The sequence below is a fragment of the Macaca nemestrina genome, chromosome 2, assembly GCF_043159975.1.
Source record: "Macaca nemestrina isolate mMacNem1 chromosome 2, mMacNem.hap1, whole genome shotgun sequence".
Lineage (NCBI taxonomy): Eukaryota > Metazoa > Chordata > Mammalia > Primates > Cercopithecidae > Macaca > Macaca nemestrina.
The window spans coordinates 158,738,176-158,757,997 of NC_092126.1; the positions used below are offsets into that span (position 1 = coordinate 158,738,176).

General features: G+C 45.9%; 1 protein-coding gene across 1 annotated transcript in view; it reads left to right on the forward strand.

Moving 5' to 3' along the window:
- Positions 1–4,937, forward strand: part of LOC105470251 (solute carrier family 12 member 8) — a 130,735-nt gene extending 125,798 nt beyond the window's left edge. The window contains exon 14 of the mRNA XM_011722050.2: positions 3,499–4,937. Within this exon, the coding sequence (XP_011720352.1) occupies positions 3,499–3,661 (163 nt within the window). The 3' untranslated portion in view covers positions 3,662–4,937. The remainder of the gene's footprint in view (positions 1–3,498) is intronic.
- Positions 4,938–19,822: the final 14,885 nt, after the last annotated feature.

A 19,822-nucleotide genomic window follows, 5' to 3' on the forward strand; every position in this document is an offset into this window, starting at 1 on the left:
AAATACAAAACTTAGCTGGGCGTGGTGGTGTGCCTGGAATCCCAACTTCTAGGGAGGCTGAGGCAGGAGAATCGCTTGAACCTGGGAGGCAGAGGTTGCAGTGAGCTGAGATCACGCCACTGAACTCCAGCCTAGTTGACAAAGTGAGACGCCATCTCAAAAAAAAAAAAAAAAAAAGGCCAAGTGCAGTGACTTACACCTGTAATCCCAGCACTTTGGGAGGCCGAGACGGGTGGGTCACCAGGTCAGGAGATCAAGACCATCCTGGCTAACACGGTGAAACCCCATCTCTACTAAAAATAGAAAAACTTAGCCAGGCGTGGTGGTGGGCACCTGTAGTCCCAGCTGCTCGGGAGGCTGAGGCAGGAGAATGGCGTGAACCCAGGAGGCAGAGCTTGCAGTGAGCTGAGATCGCGCCACTGCATTCCAGCCTGGGTGACAGAGCGAGACTCTATCTCAAAAAAAAAAAAAAAAAAAAAGTGAAATACATGTAACATGAGATGTACCATCCTAGCCATGTTTATGTGCAGTGTGCAGTTCAGTGGCATTAAGGACATTCACGTTGCTGTGCTATCATCACCACACCCATTAAACACTCTCCATTCCCAAGAATCCTTTTGAAGACAACTCTTCACGAACATTGCCATCTATTCAAGATGGCACAAGAGATAAAGCCTTCCTGCTGGAGCTTGGGATGACAAGAAGGGCTATAGAAACCAACAGGGAGAGGGCCCAGGGATGGAGGCTGGGGTGCATGGGGAGCATGCTGTCATCTGCTTACTTGGGCCATCTGGGCTCAATGTCCCTTGTGGAGCTGTAGGGAGGGTGAGTGATCTCTCTGCCTCTTGTCCTGTCTGATGCACAAGGTTGGGTGAGCCAGGTCACAACACATCTTCACTGATCTCTTCTCCCCTACAACCCAGTCCTGAGAAAGAGTAGAGTTTAAATGGAAATAGATTCTGTGTAAAAGCTGCCTACAGATTCTGGAGCTGCAAGTGGTGTGTGGGTGAGACTATTTTGCCTTGCCTGATTTACAGGAATATTTTTAGTCATTTCTGGTTTTAAAGCCTAAAAATGCCATGGAAGGTCACCGTTCCTTATGTTGTACTCCGAATTCCTAGGATTTCACCTTGGAGGCCACAGCAGTGCTATGTAGAAAGAAGAATGTACTAGGGGGAGATTATTCTTAGAAAAGGACAGTACTTTGGTTGGAGTAGAATCAGTCCACACCATTCATAACACAAAACCAGGCTCTGTAGGCTGTGAGGTGGGCGGCAGAGGCCTCAGCTAAATCAACATCAAACTTATTGGCCTCACCATGGCTGCTGGGTGATATTTTGGGATGGTTATTCAGGAGGGTGAAAGGACCAACAAAGGCTGGGTGCAGTGGCTCACACATGTAACCCCAGGACTTTGAGAGGCTGAGGCGGATAGATCACCTGAGGTCAGGAGTTCAAGACCAGCCTGGCCAACATGGCAAAACCCTGTCACCAGGCATGGTGACAGGTGCCTATAGTCCCAGGTACTGGGGAGGCTGAGGCAGGATAATCGCTTGAACCCAGGAGGCAGACGGTGCAGTAAGCTGAGATCACAACATTGCACTTCAGTCTGAGCAATAGAGTAAGACCCTGTCTCCAAAAAAAAAAAAAAACAAGAACAAAAAAACCCAAAAATGCTGATTTATTTTAAAATAGAGATTGGCCAGATGCATTGGCTCATACCTGTAATCCCAGCACTTTGGCAGGCTGAGGCAGGTGGATCACTTAGGCCAGGAGATTGAGACCAGCCTCAGCAACATGGCAAAACACCATCTCTACTAAAACTGCAAAAGTTAGCTGGGCATGGTGGTGTACACCTGTTCAAGCATGAGAATTGCTTGAACCTGGGAGGCAGAGGTTGCAGTAAGTTGAGATCAACCACTGCACTCCAGCCTGGGCAATAGAATGAGACTGTCTCAAATAATCAAAATAAGACAAAATAAAAAAAAAATAGAGATTGGTAGCTGTGTTTCTGCTTTGTAGTTTTAAGTTCCCCTCCCAATCCCCAACTATAACCCCCAAAATGCTCTTCAAAACCAAAGAAGAAGAAGAAGAATGTAGAGTGTGTTTTGGCAGAAGAATTTGGCTAGGTTACTTCCTCCATTATGCCTACAATTCCTGTGAACTCTGTGAAGTTGAGCCTGTCGTTGAGAGGGCTTTCTTTCTTGAAGCACTAGCAACTGTCCAAATGAGGATTTGACAGTCATTCTAGACTAGAGAGTGAAGTATTTTATTTCTCCAGACTCAGAAGAATGTAATGGTTTCACCTAAAAATCAAAACAAAAGCATTAGCAAAAACACTTACATGTTGACTGGTATGACATTTTTGTCACCTCCTAACCTTTTTGGAGATTCAGACTTTATAGAAGTTAATTCAGTTCTCAAGAACCCTCAGAGACCTATGTAATTTATATATGTTCTGAACAACTGGCTGTAATGTAGTCATGTAATCTGAACTTCTATAGCAGGACCTTTGGCCACAATCCATTGAAACTTTCTGTTTAAGTTCCACAGATCTATAACATTAGATTTCTACCTTTTCGCAACTCTCAAATATATTCCATATTCAAACAATTAAAGCTTACTATTCATAAAGTAGATGATTCTTTTAGAGTAAAAATTTTAAGAGGAAATCCATGTCTAAGTTATGACTTAAGGACCTAACACAGACTATAGGAACTGGAAGAGACCCCGGAAGATGAGAAAATAGAGACACGAGGAGGTAAAGAGGCTTCTGGAGGCCACCTAGCTGATTAGGGACAGAGCTGTGACTGGGTCTGCCTTCTGTAGCAGCTGCCCGGACAGCCAAGCTGAGCTTTTCTCACTCCTTTCTTCCTCTTAGCACTTTCCCTATGCATCCCTAACATTTTTCTTTCCCAGTTTACCCCAACCAAAACTATATGCAGAGACTCCAGTGACAATGGGATCCATATGGGACTTGTTCTTCACTTGAGGCCACCTTGGTGTCAAAAGTCTTTGCAGTCCCTCTTAGCTGCTTGCTGTGTGAGCCTTAGCTCTTGAAATCATTCCTTATTCAACTTTATTTTCAATACATCTACGAGAAGTTTTCTCTTTCCACTCTTGTCAATGTTCCAGCCTCCATTCCATTATTTTTGACAAAAAAAGCAAAGAAAAGCTACAGAGCCCCAGCATGATACCATTTGGAAGGCAAAACCTCTCTTTGTCAGTTATTTCCTATCAGGTAGGTACAGCTTTATACTTTCTACTTAGGGAGGGTAAATATCACACACTCTCTCTCTCTCTTTATTTTATTTGATACTTTGTATTTCTCGTGCTTTGAGTTCATATATTCTTGTACATATACCTTTTAACAGTTATGTTTTAAACATTTAAATGTATGTGTGTTTACAAATAATTTCTCTATGCCCAGTAGACTCACCTCTACTGTTCAGTCTCTGTTCTGTCCTTCTCACCATCCTCTGTGTCTCTCTCACTGCAGGAGCTTGCGGTCCCCTCAGGAGCAGATCATCTTGGCGCCATCCCTGGCTAAGGTTGACATGGAGATGACTCAGCTCACCCAGGAGAACGCAGACTTTGCCACTCGGGATCGCTACCACCACTCCTCCCTCATGAGCCGGGAGCAGCTGATGCCTCCCTACTAGATGCAGCGCTGGGACCTTCCTCTTTCGGAGCGGTCCCACGCACAGTGGACCCAAGCCCGGAACCTTCGTGGGGCTGCTTCTCCTCCCTGAGAAACTCAAGGCCCATCCTTCCACTGTCACTTTGGACAATGGAAATCTACATTTTCTTTCTTTTTTTTTTTGGAGACAGAGTCTTGCCCTGTCACCCAGGCTGGAGTCCAGTGGCACAATCTTGGCTCACTGCAACCTCCGCCTCCCAGGTTCAAGAGATTCTCCTGCCTCAGCCTCCTGAGTAGCTGGGATTACAGGCAGGCACCACCACACCCAGCTATTTTTTGTATTTTTAGTAGAAGCAGGGTTTCACCATGTTGGCCAGGCTGGTCTTGAACTCCTGACCTCGTGATCCACCCACCTCAGCCTCCCAAAGTGCTGGGATTACAGGCGTGAGCCACCACACCTGGCCAGAAGTCTACGTTTTCTTAGAACATGTGGAAGAAGGAGAAAGAAAGACAAAAAAGGAAATCTGCATTCTGAGGACCACATCTCACCCAGGGTGACATCAGGAATGGTGCTAGCCTCTGCAACCTAAGACCCAGTCTGAAAAGCTCTACACAGCCACTAAAACTAGCAGAGGACACCAAAACTCCCAGGTGTGGAGAACTAGAACTGACCCACAACCAGGTTGCCTGTGCAGAGGGCCACAATAAATGTATGTTTTATATTTTATTGTATTATTTATTTTTTGAATAAATAATACACTCACATGGTTCCAAACCCAAAAGTTATAATTATGTATAGAGTGAAAAGTCTCCCTCCAATCCTTGTTCTCCACCTGCTCAGTTCCTGTCTACCCTGGCCTAGAGGTAACCACTGTTCTCATCCATACATCCAGCATTTCTTTATGGACACACAAGCAAAAATAGGAATGTAGGGTCTCACATGTTCTCTTTATACACAAAAGTTAGCATGTCATACACGTGTTCTGCACCTTTCTTCCCTTAACAATCTATCTTGGAGACATTTCATATCAATTCATATGCCATTTCTTCATTTTTTTTCATTGTATAAATGTGTTATAATTTATGCCACCACTTCTACAATGATGAGTGTTTGGATTCTTTCCAATCTTTTGCAATGACAATCAGCTCTGCAGCGAATAATCTTGTACAAATGTACAAGCATAAAGTGTATCTCTAGGATAAATTCCCAAAAGTGGAATTGCAGGATCAAAAGGTACATGCATTTGTAAACTACTATTGTTTAGTGAGGGTCTTTCTAATTAGAGAGTTAATATGAATTGCCTAATGGTGACTCATGTTCTCAAAAGAATCTGTGGTCCTCAACCCCTGGAATGCCTTTGCAGCTGTTTTGCAGCATGAAAGACATGAGGGGACAGTACTCTTTTGGTTTCCTTATGAGCTCTGCCTGACATTCATCACAAGCACCCAGTACCAGGGACTGTGGCAGTAGCTTTCCCCAGGAAAATTTAGCACTTGGCCCAGGGGCAGACGCTTTGCCATCGAGCCACAGAGGGAAGTATTGTTGGATCACTTCTGGCTCCTTCTATGGTGGAAGTTCTCATGAGTCAGTGTGCTAACAATCACCTGGGAGTCTTGTCAAAAGTGCAGATTTCAGGCCGGGCATTGGTTGTTCAGGCCTATAATCCCAGCACTTTGGGAGGCTGAGGTGGGTGGATCACCTCAGGTCAGGAGTTTGAGACCAGCCTGACCAACGTGGTGAAACCCCGTTTCTACTAAAAATACAAAAAATTAGCTGGGCGTGATGGCGGGCACCTGTAATCCCAGCTACTTGTGAGATTGAGGCAGGAGAATTGCTTGAATCTGGAAGGCAGAGGTTGCAGTGAGCTGAGGTCATGCCACTGTACCCCAGCCTGGGCAACAAAAGCGAAACTCCATCTCAGAAAAAAAAAAAAAAGTGCAGATTTCTGCACCTCACCCCTAAACTTTTTATTTGGCAAGTCTGGGATGGAGTCCTAGACTTTACATCTTTAACAAGTGCCTCAGGTGATTCAATGCAGGCAATCCTTGGACCGCATTTTGAGAAACACTGAGCTGTTGAATGGAAGGGGCTTAGCGTGGGTGAGGGCTGGGAAGGTCAGGATGAAGGGTCAGCTAGATCCTAACGTTCTCTCCTGGAAGATGAGGTTTGATTTATGGTTACTGTTCTCGCAATCCGGCTTTGGTTAAATACCAGATTTCTGAGCATCATTAGAAAGCAGAGTCTGAATTGGCAGTAGGCATGTAGGAAGGAGAAATGCTGAAAAAGACAGATTGTAGCCATGAAGGGCTAAGTTGGGTGACCTTGGAGGACCTTTGTATTTATTTCTGAGACAGAGTCTCACTCTGTCATCCAGACTGGAGTGCAGTGGCATGATCATAGCTCACTGCAGCCTCCACCTCCTAGGCTCAAACGACCCTCCCACTTCAGCTTCCTAAGTAGCTGAGACTACAGGTACACACCCCCACGCCTGGCTAATTTTTTTGGTATATTACCCAGGCCCTTTTTAAAAAGAAGCTGTTCTAGTTTCCTATGGCTACTATACCAAATTACACAAATTGGATGGCTTAAAAACAACAGAAATTTATTCTTTCACAGTTCTGGAGGCCAGACGTCTGAAATCAGTAACACTTAGATGAAATCAAGGTGCCAGCAGGACCAAGCTCCCTTCAGAGGCTCCACGAGGGATTTATTCCCTGCCTCTTCCAGCTTCTGGTGGCTTGTGATCATATCACCCAAATCTTTAAGGCCAACATTTTCAAATCTTGCTGTTCCGTCTTTACATCACCCTCTCTTCTGTTTGTATGAAGTCTACCTCTGTCTCCTTTCTGTAAGGATACATGTGATTGCATTCAGGGACCACCCAGATGATCCAGGATCATCTCCACATGTCAAGAGCCGTACTTTAATCGCATCTGCAAAGGCTTTGCCAAATGAGGAAACATTCACAGGTTCCAGGGAATAGGATGTGGGTCTTTTGGGGGGTCCTTTTTCAGCCTATCACAGAACCTTTACTGAATCTGCTTTTTTGAATTCTATATAACAAGCTAAAAAAAGTAACCACTGTTAAGCCCTTTGGGGGCCCTTATTGCCTCCCCATTGACAGGTTAGGTAAGGACATGATACAACCTTGGCCAAGAGCACCTGAGATGGGGTCTCAGGGCTTTCAGAGATGGTTGCCCTTTCTTGTGGATATTGTTGGCTCCACACATGATGCCTATATGAGACTCATTGAGTTTCCAACTCTTCTAGCTCAGGAGTTGCCTGCCTTACACTGCCCTGGATTGTGTGACAAAGAGTTTAAGCCACTTCAATACTGGAGTTTCTGCTCATTGCATGGGATGGATTGAGAATAGAATCAGGCACTGCTGGCCTTAAGCACCAAGTGCAGGAGCCACCTGTGCTCCCAAGGCATGTGCTTCAGTTGGTGCTTTGTCACAGTCATTTACTAGCAATAGTTTAATAGGGAAGGGAAGGCTTTTGTGGGGAGTCCTGACTTTGCTTCAGAGAGGACAGCAGAATGGTAGGGAATAGGTCAAAATTCAGGTGTGGTCTCATTTGCATTGTTGCCCAAGAGCTTCCTGGAAAGGGTACAGAGCTCTGTGGGCCAAATCTTGTGGCCTAGATATCATGACTACATATTGGGCCTAGAGCTCAGCCTGCGGGACCATAGTTGTTGTGACAGCCTCTAGTAGTTCCTGGAGCAGCAGGAATAAGGTCTCTTGTTTAGAGGATGTCCCACACTCCTCAGCAGTGTTGCGAAGAGGCTGTCTCTAGCACCTGCCCAGGAGACTGGTCTCGAAAGTCTAGAAACCAGTAATCAGATGTCACTGACTGTAGGATACAAGTGGAATGATATTCTACTAGGAAACAAGCATTTATAAAAAAAATTACAAAAATGTAAACTGGTAACTGTGATAAATGCTTAAAGCTGACATCTCTGATGGTGTCCATCTAGACTAAGCTTGATTCTCTCCATTTCAAGACCTCTGGGTCAGTCCTCAAATCTGTGTCCTGAGGGCTTGAGGTAATCACAGCAACTGGCCCTGACTTTTCAGTGGACAGATGCTTATCGTGTCTGCTCCTTTCCTTTTGTGCTGTTATGACTAATCTTTTTTTTTTTTTTTTTTTTTTTGGCCTTTGAGACATGGTCTTACTCTGTCTCCCAGGCTAGAGTACAGCTCACTGCAGCGTCAACCTCTTGGGCTCCAGCCATCCTCCCGCCTCAGCCTCCCAAGTAGCTGGGAGTGCACCAGCATACCCAGCTAATCTTTGTAATTTTTGTAAAGATGGGATTTTGCCATGTTGCCATGCTGGTCTCAAATTTCTAGGCTCAAGTAATCCTCCTGCCTCAGCCTCACTAAGTGCTGGGATTACAGGTACGAGCCATCCCACTTGGCCATCACTAATCTTAATATATCTATTTCTGCTCCTTGTCATTGAGTGGACCTGGAGACTGAGGGCTGGAAGAGCAACTGGAATTGCTGTAGTGCCAAGTATATCCCCTTTCATGTTGATGCCACCCTGGCCAAGGTATCATTCTTGTGTGGCAGCCAAGAGAAATCTTTTCAAAAAGAAGCTGGAGCTCTAGTCTTGTGGCTGCCAGTTGTCTTCAGGTCCTGGCCTTTCCTGCCCCCAGGCTCATCTCTATCCAGGACTGCCTGGAAGTCCAGCTCGTCCAGTCCAGAGGTAACAAGCAATGTTATTGTAGCTTTATGTAAAATAACCAGAAAGTAGAAATGACCCAACTCTGTATTGACAAGAATGGATCAACATCCTGTTGCATCCATGCAATGGAATCCTAGTGAGTATTAAAATACTGACACAGGAAACCATGTAGCTGAATTTTAAAGCACTGGGTAAGTAAAGGAAGCCAGGCACAAAAGATAAAATACTTGAAGTTTTATTTGACCTCCAGGAAAGGCAGTAGCACAATTGACAGAAAGCTGGGTCTGGGTCTGGGAGGGGATCGATTGCCAAGGGCATGACATAACTTTTTGTGGTGAGGAAATTCTTCTTCTTCTTCTTCTTCTTCTTTTTTTTTTTGAGATGGAGTCTTACTTTGTCACCCAGGCTGGAGTGTAGTGGCATGATCTCGGCTCACTGCGACCTCTGCCTTACGGGTTCAAGTGATTCTCCTGCCTGAGCCTCCCGAGTAGCTGGCATTACAGGTGTGCACCACCACGCCCAGCTGATTTTTGTATTTTTAGTGGAGACAGGGTTTCACCATGTTGGCCAGGCTGGTCTCGAACTCATGACCTCAAGTGATCCTCCCACCTCAGCCTCCCAAAGTGCTGAGATTACAAGCATGAGCCATTGCACCTGGCTGGAGAAATTATTCTATAACTTGATTTTGGTGGTGGTTTTATGATTATATCCACTTATTAAACTCATTGAATTATACACTTAAGAAAATAAGCACTCTGAAAAGGAGAATACTGAGTTTGAAAACCAGTAGTCTGAAAAAGATGGTACCAAGCTTAAAAACCAAATGCCGTAGAATATCCAAGTATCCAGGAAGAGCGTCCTCCTAATGTGATTGATTTTATGGAAAAGAATAAGAGAAGAATGGAGCATGATAAAGAATTCAAACATTATTTTCCACATTGGGGACCACCAAAATAAACGGCCCAGTCTAGTGTAGGAGGCAGGTGCTACACAGGCTGACTTTCTAATCAGGTCCAAAAATCTTATATTTCACTCCAGCTAGATTGTGAAAATAGTAATAGTAACCAGGTCTTAGCCTGGGTTTCTCAGAAAGTGGAGGCTTATGAGCTATCCCTTGATTGGAGAGTGCAGCCAGGGAAGCAGGATGAGAGGAAAGAGGGGTAAAGCAGGGGAGGAGGGCTAGCAACCACTTAGTATCACATGCAAATGATGCTTCACCTCAAAGGACTCTGCTGAGAAACCACAGGAACCCTAGGGGTAGGAAGGGATCAGAATTCATCTACTGGCTTCTGCTTCCCATAAGCAAAAGTTAGCTCTGGGTGGGCACCAGCCACCCTGCCATTGTGACCTGTACAACGTGAGTGCTTAGCAGGCTCACCAGAACTGGTTCCAGTGGCGGCTGAGATGGAACAAGGCCTTACCCCAGAGATGGGTAGAGCAGAGAGGATCTGAGCTGGCACATTAAGAGGGATTATAAATAACCTGTATATTGACAGAGGTCAGTAGTAAGTACAGGTTGTCAGAAAGACAAAACATGCGTGTCATTGGATCATTCTTATGTAAAGGATGCCCCCAAAATGTCAGTACAGCCAGTATATGTGACAGTGAGACCAGCAACATTTTCTAAGATAGGGAGAGGGGCAGATTCCTGGCCTGAATTTTACCAAGAAGTCCACAGTTGTAGGTGAGAACGTCTGAATGAGTGAGTGCTGTAACAGACCTTCTGGGCCCATGAATGTCTCCCTTCAGAGCAAACAGTCTATAGATTGACTCATCCAACGCTCCATCTACCCACCCACCCACCTACCCATTGACCTACCCATCCATCCATCCATCATTCCATCCACCCATCCATCCAAGGCTGGAGCAACTGTACTCATAACTTTGTAGATGGGTGCCTGAAACCATCTCATCTGAGTCAGATACACCTCACCAGTCTCAGAGCTCTATCATGTAAAAATATGATCATAGGCCATGCAGGTAAAAGCAGACTCCCCAGCCACCACCCTCAGACCTTAAGGATGAGTACAGCCCAATGCCAGAGCATTCTTAAACTCCGGTGATGAACCAGAACGGCAGTGATTTTCTCAGCTGTTTCCGGGAGTCATGCTAACAAGTCCTCTCACCTATACAATAGGGGGTATCCTGCACAATGATAAATTAGTGTGGGAGTTTCAGGTCCAGGATTCCATCATCCTTCCTTCTCTCTAGGTTTTCGACTGAGGGGATGGGAAACAATGTGTCTGTTAATGTGTTAATGCCAGGAAGAGGGTGCACAGTTTTTGTTAAGAGCTGTAGTGGAGAATGCAGTCGAGATCAGAGGGTTGACACAGGTCCTCTAGAGTCTACCTTTATTCCTCTTAAGTCTAAGAATCCAGAGACCCCATGAGGATGGATGAGAAGCTGGCACCAAGAGAAAGAATGCCCATCTGGGTGATGAGGGCAGCTGGTCTCATCACCCAGTGACAGATGGACGGAGACCATGTGGTGGCCACACATTACCTTTCAGCTCAGGGCCCTGCCTACCAATGCAGGGTGGTCCAGGCAGTGACCAATCAGATCGCCCCCCACCGTGGGGAGGAGGAAATACAGGATGGCAGAGGTGGAGCAGGGGACAAAGTGTTCCCTCTTCTTTGTCATGGAGGAAGGGAGTTGGGTGGGAGTTCCATCCTCTCCATAAGTAGAGGAGGGAAGTGAGAACTGAAGAAAGGAGTCCAGTGTGGTGACAGTGGAGAGAGCGGCAGAGCCAGTGTCCATGGGTGGGCAAAGGAGCCCCTAGCCCACTCTGACAATGGTCAGGGAGGGTTCCCTGGAGGAGGAGGTAAATGACCCACACCCAAGCAGTTAGCTGCAGAGAGGACGGCTGGGCATCTACACAGAGGGGACAGTGTGATCAAAGGCAAGGAGATGAGACACAGTGTGTGGGGACTGGCCATAATTTAGGCTTTCAGGAGCCTATGGGCTGCGGCAGCCTGAGGCAGGAGAGGTAGGCAAAGTCGGATCCTGAAGGGGCTTGCAGGCCACCCTGTGAGCCTAGAGAATGAGGAGGGAGGCTGGAGAGTGAGAGCAAAAATCAATCCTGTAAATGTTACAGGGTTTTATTTTTAAAATGAATTTGCATGATCCAGGTTCAGGAAAAATCCAGCTTCTGATCCCCTCTTTCCCTGACACATTGGTTGGTTCCTGTTTCTGCTCTCCTTGCTACACTGGAGAATGGGGGGAGGGCCAGCGGGGGCTTTCCACCCTGAGACTAGGCCAGTGGGAGGAGAGGCTGAGGAGCCAGCCCAGACCCCTGGAGGGGCAGGGGCCAGTCACTTGCGGTTCTCGGAGCCCCCAGTGTATGCTGAGCTCCAGTGGCATAGGAAGTGGTCTTGAGGGAGAGTAGAGACAGGAACCAAGTGAGCAGTACACCCAGCCCTGCAGTGTTACTTTCCTGTGACTGCTACAACAAACGTGCACACGTGTAGTGGCTTAAAGCAACACAGATTTGTTATCTTACAGTTCTAGAGGTCAGAAGGCTGAAATGGGTCTCACCGGCTAGAATCGAGGCGTCGGCAGAGCTGGGCTCCTGCTGCAGGCTCTGCGGGGTGGTCGGCTCCTTTCTTTCTCCAGCTTCTAGGGTGTCTGCTTTCCTTGATCGGGGCCCTTGCATCTCCAGCTCCAGTAGGCAGCAAGCACATCTCCTCCAGCCTCTGCTTCTGCCATCTCACCTCCTTCTCCGGCTCTCCTGCCTCCCTCTTCTGCCTTGAAGGACCCTTGTGATTAGATTGGGCCCACCTGGCTAATCCAGCACAGTCTCCCCGTCTCAAGATCCTTAATGTAATCAAAGCTGCACAGTCCTTTTTGTCCTGTAAGTGACATCTTCACAGGCTTTGGGGATTAGGACCAGACCATTTTTGGAGGGGCATCCTTCTGCCTGCCATATGTGACTTGGGGGCATGCGGGAAATGGCTGGAGCGTAACCACAAAGCATACAGCACGCAGCCAAGCAACATGCTATAAGATGAATCCACAAGTGCCGGGGAGACAACCAGTGAGGGAGAAACCCAGGAGACTTCTTGGAGGAAGCGAGTTTCGAACCAGGTTGGTGAGAGGACATGGCAAGGCTTCTGAACCAAGAGAATGAGATGGACAGACACACGGGGCAGAAGGCCCCAGGCAGGAGAGGGCCGGCCTACCTGCAGCCCAGGCCTCTTGTTCCTGCCTTTTACTTTTAAGTGAGGTCACCTGAGAAGGAGGTTGGTGTAGCTGCAAATTCATGGGAATTGGGAAAGGAAATCTCTGGTTTCCATCTTGGCTGTGGCACTTACTAGCTCTGTGGCCTTGGGAGGGCTTCTTAATCTCCGAGCTTTGGTTCCCTTCTCTGTAACGTGGGAATTACAATCCTACCTTCCTCCACGTGGAGTTGTGAGTACTAAAACAGTGAGACACATTTTTTTGGAGGAGATAAAGATGGGGTGTTGGTGGGGGATGTGGAGGAGCATCTCAAGAATATTCTCCTACCACCCCTGCTCATTCCATGCCACTTACTGTAGGCAACACTATAAGAAAAAAACAAAAAGCCATGAAAACTGCAGTGTGTCTTGGCACCTGCTCACCTGGAATTTCGGAGCACGGTGGGGTTCTGCTTCAGCAGGTCATGCGGTATCGCGTGAGACACAGACACAGCGGCACATCCTCACTAGCCAGCACCAGGAAACCTGCAAGCCCAAATCAGAGAGGAGAAGCTGCAGAGCTGCCGCTCAACTGCCATTTCAGCTCTGCCCACCGCCCCACCCAGCCACCCCCTTGGCCTATCAAATTTATTTGGCCACTACCCTGTATCACTCCTCTGCCCAGCCTTCTCCCTCCCTTCCCAGAGCCTTGGAAATTTTTTATTTTATTTTATTTATTTAGAGACAGGAGCCCACCCTGTCACCTAGACTGGAGTGCAGTGGCACAGTCGTAATTCCCTGCAGCCTCAATCTTCCAAGCTCAAGTGATCCTCCCGCCTCAGCCTTCTGAGTAGCTGGGACCACAGACATTCACTACCATACTCAGGTAGCTTTAAAAAATTTTTTATTCTTGTAGAGACAGGGTCTTACTCTGTTGCCCAGGCTGGTCTCGAACTCCTGGGCTCAGGCGATCCACCTGCCTCATCCTCCCAAATTGTTGGGATTACAGGCATGAGTCATTGCACCTGGCTGGAAATGTTACTTAAAAGCTACCTTGCTCTCCAGTTCTTTTGAACCGTGGCTTACCTGAGAGTAAACAACTCACGCCTTGCTCTGTCTTATCTCTTTGAGGTCCTCATAGACGTCTGAGAGTAGAGGATCCGTTGTGGAAGTGTGTGGGCTGGAGATTTTTCTACATTGCTTGCACTTCTCAATCGGCAGGGGGATTGCAGAAATCTGTGCTCACCAAATACTGCTGAGCAGTCCTGCATCTTGGAGATGTACCTGGGCTCCTTTGGGGAGGCTCACAGCAGAAACAGATGCCAGTTTGTCAGCTTGAGGCAGGAAGGAGAGGCTTAAGCCCCTGACTCTTGATAAGGCACTCTTCTTGGGAAGAAGGCCACATTCAAGTAGAAGGCAAAGCAGATGGTGAGAAAGGCCCACCAGCGTCAGGGGTCTCCAGCTGGCTGTGCTTCCGGGAATGCAGCCCATTCTGCAGCATCACGGCTGGCACCAGCTCCCCGTTCCCAACCTCCAACCAGCCAAAGGTAAGTGGAGGACGCAGGCTCACCACCATTCATTGGCGTGAAGGGGGACACAGCCACCTTCTAAAAGATGCAGAGTGATTCTCTAAATGACAGTCTCTAAAACATTGGAAAGCCTGGGTTTGTTTTTTTCTGTTTTATCTTGTTTTAAATAACATACACCAGTGCATGTGTATATGTGTGCACTTTCCTGTTTCTGTTAGAGAAGGTTGAACTCACCAAATGTGAAGCCTGGCTTAAAATATGGGCCATGTGGTATACATCAGATTCACTTTGGGGAGCTCTGAGGGCAGGTGGCATTTCAAAGAATTAGCAGTCATGCCCCAGCAGCCAGCAGGAGGGCTTGACAAGTGCTGATCTGTGCGATGTGACATATACCATATGTATTAAGAGGCTGATGATGGAGAAAACAACACTGGCTTCAAATATGAACCCCAAACTGAAAGTCATAAGGATAAATGCTCCAAATGGCAGTGTCAATTTCTATTCTACTTAAGCTGCTTCTCACATAGGCAACTCAGTGTAACTCTGTGTGTCTGTGTCAGTCAGGCCAGACTTGCTGCTGTAACAAACAGCCCCCACATTGCTGTGACTGAACACTATAAATTTATTCCTAGTTCATGTTACAGTCCAGTGCAAGTCAGAAGGGAATGAGAAGTTTTTCTTTACACTGTCATTCAGGGACCTGACCTCCTTCAGTTGCATGGCTTGAACATCTTCTGTGACCTCAGAGTCTTTCCCTGAATTCTCAGCACCCAGCTGGCAGGTGAAAGAAGAGGGACACATGGAGGAACCCAGAAAGGTTTTAGGCGCCAAGGCTGAAAGGGCTCCTGTCACTTCCTGCATTCAGTTGGCCAGAAGTAGACACATAATCTGTCAAACTGAAAGTCAGTCTGGGAGTTACAGAGCGGCTGTGTGCTCAGGAAGAAGAGGACTGTGTTTGGTGGGCATCTAGCCAGTTCCTGCCACCATGCTGCTGGATGAGAAAACTGGATGAGGTTCCTTATTAAGGGCAAATGAGTGAGTCTCCTGACTTGACTAAGTTTGTGCCTTCAGAGCTCTGTCTCCTGTGGTGAATCATACACTCCAGCCAACAATTCTGCCATTCTTCAAATCATGCTTGGGATTCCATTTTTGGTACTCTCTTCAGAGTCTTTGAATATTCTAATGAATGATAAATTTTTATCCTTTGAGAGTTCTTTTGATTCCTAGAAGGACCAGAAATCATTTGGAACCAAGCCTGGGAATAAGGGGACTGATCAAGCTAAATCACCTTCTTTGGGTCAAAAATGAGGTGTGACCATAAAGTAAACCAACTCTTGAGGCAAATTCCAAAGATGAGATACCCACGCAGCACATTTTGAGGACTGACTGTGTCACTGGAATAATTCTGTGAGGCTTCCCAAGGGGCTGATTTGGAAGGAACAACATTCATTTAGATGCAGTCTTATGCCACATGATGACATTTGGGTCAATGACAGAACACATATATGACAGTGGTCCCATAAGATTGTATAAGAAAATTCCTATCACCTAGTGATGTTATAGCCATTATAATGTCATAACACATTACTCATGTGTTTGTGGTGATGCTGGTGTAAACAAACCTACTTAACTGCCAGTTGTATAAAAGTATAGCACATATTAATACAATTATATACAATACATAATACTTGATAATAAGCAACCATGTTACTGGTTTATATATTTAGTATACATATATATTTAGTATATATATATTTTTTATTAGTTAATTTTTTATTTTTCATTTTTCATTTTGTTTGAGACAGAGTCTTGCTCCATCACCCAGGGTGGAGTGCAGTGGCACGATCTCGGCTTACTATAACCTCTGCCTCCCGGGTTCAAGCGATCCTCCTACCTCAGCTTCCCAAGTAGCTGGGATTACAGGCATGCACCACTACACCCAGCTAATTTTGTTTTGTGTTTTTAATAAAGACAGGGTTTCACCATGTTGGCCAGGCTGGTCTTGAACTCCTGACCTCAAGTAATCTGCCCTCCTTGGCCTCCCAAAGTGCTGGGATTACAGGTGTGAGCCACCACACTCAACCTTTTTATTGTTATTTTAGGGTGTACACCTGCTAATTATTAAAAAAGAGTTAAGTGGTGTAGAAAAAAGAAAAATTATCTGCTAAAATCTCTTTTTAAAATTTAAAGTAAACCGAATCTGGTATTTCCAGATTTAAAAAAAAAAAAAGAGTTAATTGTAAAACAGCCTCAGGCAGGTCATTCAGGAGGTATTCTAGAAGGCATTGTTATCACAGGAGATGGCAGCTCCAAGTGTGTTATTGGCCCTGAGGACCCTGCAGTGGGGCAAGATGTGGAGGCGGAAGACGGTGATACTGATGATCCTGAGCCTGTGTAGATCTAGGCTAATGTGTGTGTCTTTGTTTTTAACAAAATAGTTTAAAAAGTAAAAACAAGTAAAAAAATTTTAAAAGTGGAAAAAAATTAGAAAATTAGAAAAATAATAGAAAAGTAGAAAAAAGCAGAAAATATAGAATAAGGATGTAAAGGATATAAAGAAAGAACATCTTTTTGTATAATACAGTGTGTTTGTGTTTCAGCTAAATGTTAATACAAAAGAGACAAAAAGTTAAGTTAAAAAAATTAAGTTTATAAAGTAAAAATGTTACATTAAGGTTAATTTATTATTGAAGAAAGAAAAATATTTTTATAAATTTAGTGTAGCCTAAACACAGTGACTACATGAAGTCTACAGTCATGCACAAGAGTGTCCCAGGCCTTCACATTCACCCACCTCTCACTCACTGACTCGCCCAGAGCAACTTCCAGTCCTGCAAGATCCATTTACCATAAGTGCCCTGTACAGATGTACCTTTTCAGATCTTTTATACTGTATTTTGCTGCACCTTTTCCATGTTTAGATAAACGACTACCATTGGTTACAGTAGTCTACAGTATTCAGTACAGTAACATGGTGTATAGGTTTGTGGCATAGGAATAGTAGCCTATGACATACAGCCTAGGTGCATAGTAGGCAGTACCTTCTGGGTTTGTGTGAGTACACTCTATGATGCTCAAACAACACCACAATTGCCTAAGGATACATTTCTCAGAACGTATCCTTGTCATTAAATGCCACATGACTGTATATACATTTTGATAAATTGAGTGTGTGTGTGTGTGTGTGTGTGTAGTGGATGACTTTGTAGTTTAGGTTCCTACACTGTCATTTATTCATGATCTGTGTTGGTCTTTTTGCCCAATCAACTGAATCTGCAGGAGTAGAGGTGTATCTTCTGTAAGCAATCATCTCAATTTATGGTTTTAAGTATTCTTGACATGCTGTCAGCCTGTATAACCCATCATGGATTTGTTCCGTCACTCACTAAGTATGTATTAAATGTCTACATGTGCAAAGCTATTTTGCTTGATTCAGACAAACTGTGATACTAGAGGACAGCAACCGCTTCCCTAGCAGCCTGAAGCTCAGTTTGTAGGTGCTAGCAACAGAGTGTTCTAGGATGAAGCAGCGAGAATCGGGCACAGACCTCTTGGATGGCCAGCATGAGAGCAAACTGGTCTTGGAATAGGCTGCACTTGATGGTTCAACTGAAGTGTTCTGAGAAGAGAGATTACCCATAACATTTTCTTACTGGCTGAAGAACACTGGATCAGCTCTTCTCTGGACTGGTGTTTTGCTTTTCTGGATAAACCCAGTGTCTTGGAACATCCTCACATTTATTTCAGAATTACTCATGTTACCCCAAGAAATACAACCTCAGATTATCTTTTTCTCATGAGCAATGAGGAAGCATAAGAGATAAGGGTGGACCCTGCCGTATAGCCGCAGTCCAGGAAGGAAGTTGGGGACCTCCTTGTACCATCATACGACTGCCTTGAAAGATGAGGAAGTAAAGCCTTGTGTCTGAAAGTGTAGTCCTCAGCTCACTGATGTAATAAAAAATCATCTGGGATGCTTCTAATATGCAGATTTGGGGCCCTTCCATTTGAGCAGCCCCTCCCCAGGTGATTCGTTAAAGCTTGAGAAGCACAGGTGGAAGGGCTTTGGGCTGCCCTGAGTCCGTGACTAGCTGTCTCCATCAGCTCCAGGCTCTGCAGTGAGCAGCAGGAGTCCCAGACCAGAGCTTCATGTGCTGGTGCCAGTGAGACACACTGGTCCACACTGGGGTCCAATACACCACACGGCAGCGAGGCCCGTCCCTGTGGGTCAAGTTGATGAGCTGGAGACAAAGCACTTCAGAACCTTGTTTTACTAGGCATGGTGGAGATGGGCTGCATCATCTTGGTGTGTATGTGTGCGTGAAGTTTGTGTTTGCACCTGTGGGGTCTATTTCTCTGTAGATCTGGAGATATACATTTTGTTCTCTCTGCCACTGACTAGTAGGGCCTCTTCCTTTACCTCCCACCCCAGCCCCAACTCCTCCCTTCTTTCCAGTCTCACCTCTCTGGCTGCTAGGGCTCCAAGCCCTGCCTGGACGCCAGTCCACAGAAGAGCTGATCCATGATCAGGGAGCCCAGGCAGGGCTTGGAGCCCTAGGAACAGCTAGTGTCTTGCAATTCATAGTCAATCCTAAAATTAAATAAGAAAATCTTTATTGACCCTTATGCTAGCCACCTACATTCATTATCTCATTTGATTCTCAGAACAATGCAATGAGTTAGGTACTCTTTTCCCTCATTTTATAGAAGAGGAAACTGAGGCTCTGGATAAGTAAATAAGTAATTTACTGAAAGTCCCATAGCTAGGAAGTGACAGAGCCAGATTTGAACTCAGATCACTCACTGGTCACTGTTCCTGGGACCCATGGAAGCCAGCCCAGCCCTTGTCTTCTCTAAGTCCCCAAGTGCTCCTCCCCCTCCTGCCCTTCACCCTTCTTGCCCCACTGTCTAGATAGAACAGGTGTTTGCAAACTACAGCCCCATGGGTCAAATCAAACCCATGGCCTGCTTTTGTTTTAATTGAGGTGAAATTCACATAATGTAAAGTTAACAATAGTAATCACTGCCTGTTTTTGAAACGAAAGCTTTATTAGAACACAGCACACCCACTCACGCGTTGTCAGTGGCCACTTTTACGCTGCAGCAGCAGAGTTCTGCAGCTGTTGTGACAGACACCATAGGGCCTACAAAGCCTAAAATTTTACTGTCTTTCCTTTTACAGAAAATGTTTCCTGAGCCCCATTTTAGATAATTTTGATCTATTCTCTTTAGATAGGACCTGGGCCCTGGGGAATGTTTTCTCAGACATCTCTACCTCTATTAAGAAATGCCTGCCCTAGTCAGGCGTGATGGCTCATGCCTAATCCCAGCACTTTGGGAGGCCGAGGCGAGGCGGATGCATCACTTGAGGTCAGCAGTTCGAGACCAGCCTGGCCAACATGTCAAAACCCCATCTCCAAAAATTAGCCAGATGTGATGGTGTGTTTGTAATCCCAGCTACTCGGGAGGCTGAGGCACGAGAATTGCTGGAGCCCAGAAGGCAGAGGTTGCAGTGAGCCAGATCATGCCACTGCACTCCAGCCTGGGCAACAGAGTGAGACTCTGTCTCAAAAAAATAAAAAATAAAAAGAAAAAAATAAAAAGACATGCTTGTCCTCTCTAAAGGCAAACTCTTCCCCCTCTGTTGGATGCCATGCTCCTGTGCCTTACGGACCATGTCCTCAGTGACTCCTGTTTCCCCCTCCTTTCTCTGGTCTTAACCCACACACAGGCCAGTCCTGGCAAATATGCTGGTACTTGATCTGTCAGGTGCCACCCGTTCTTTCCTTCTCCTGCCAAGTGCCTGGTGTATA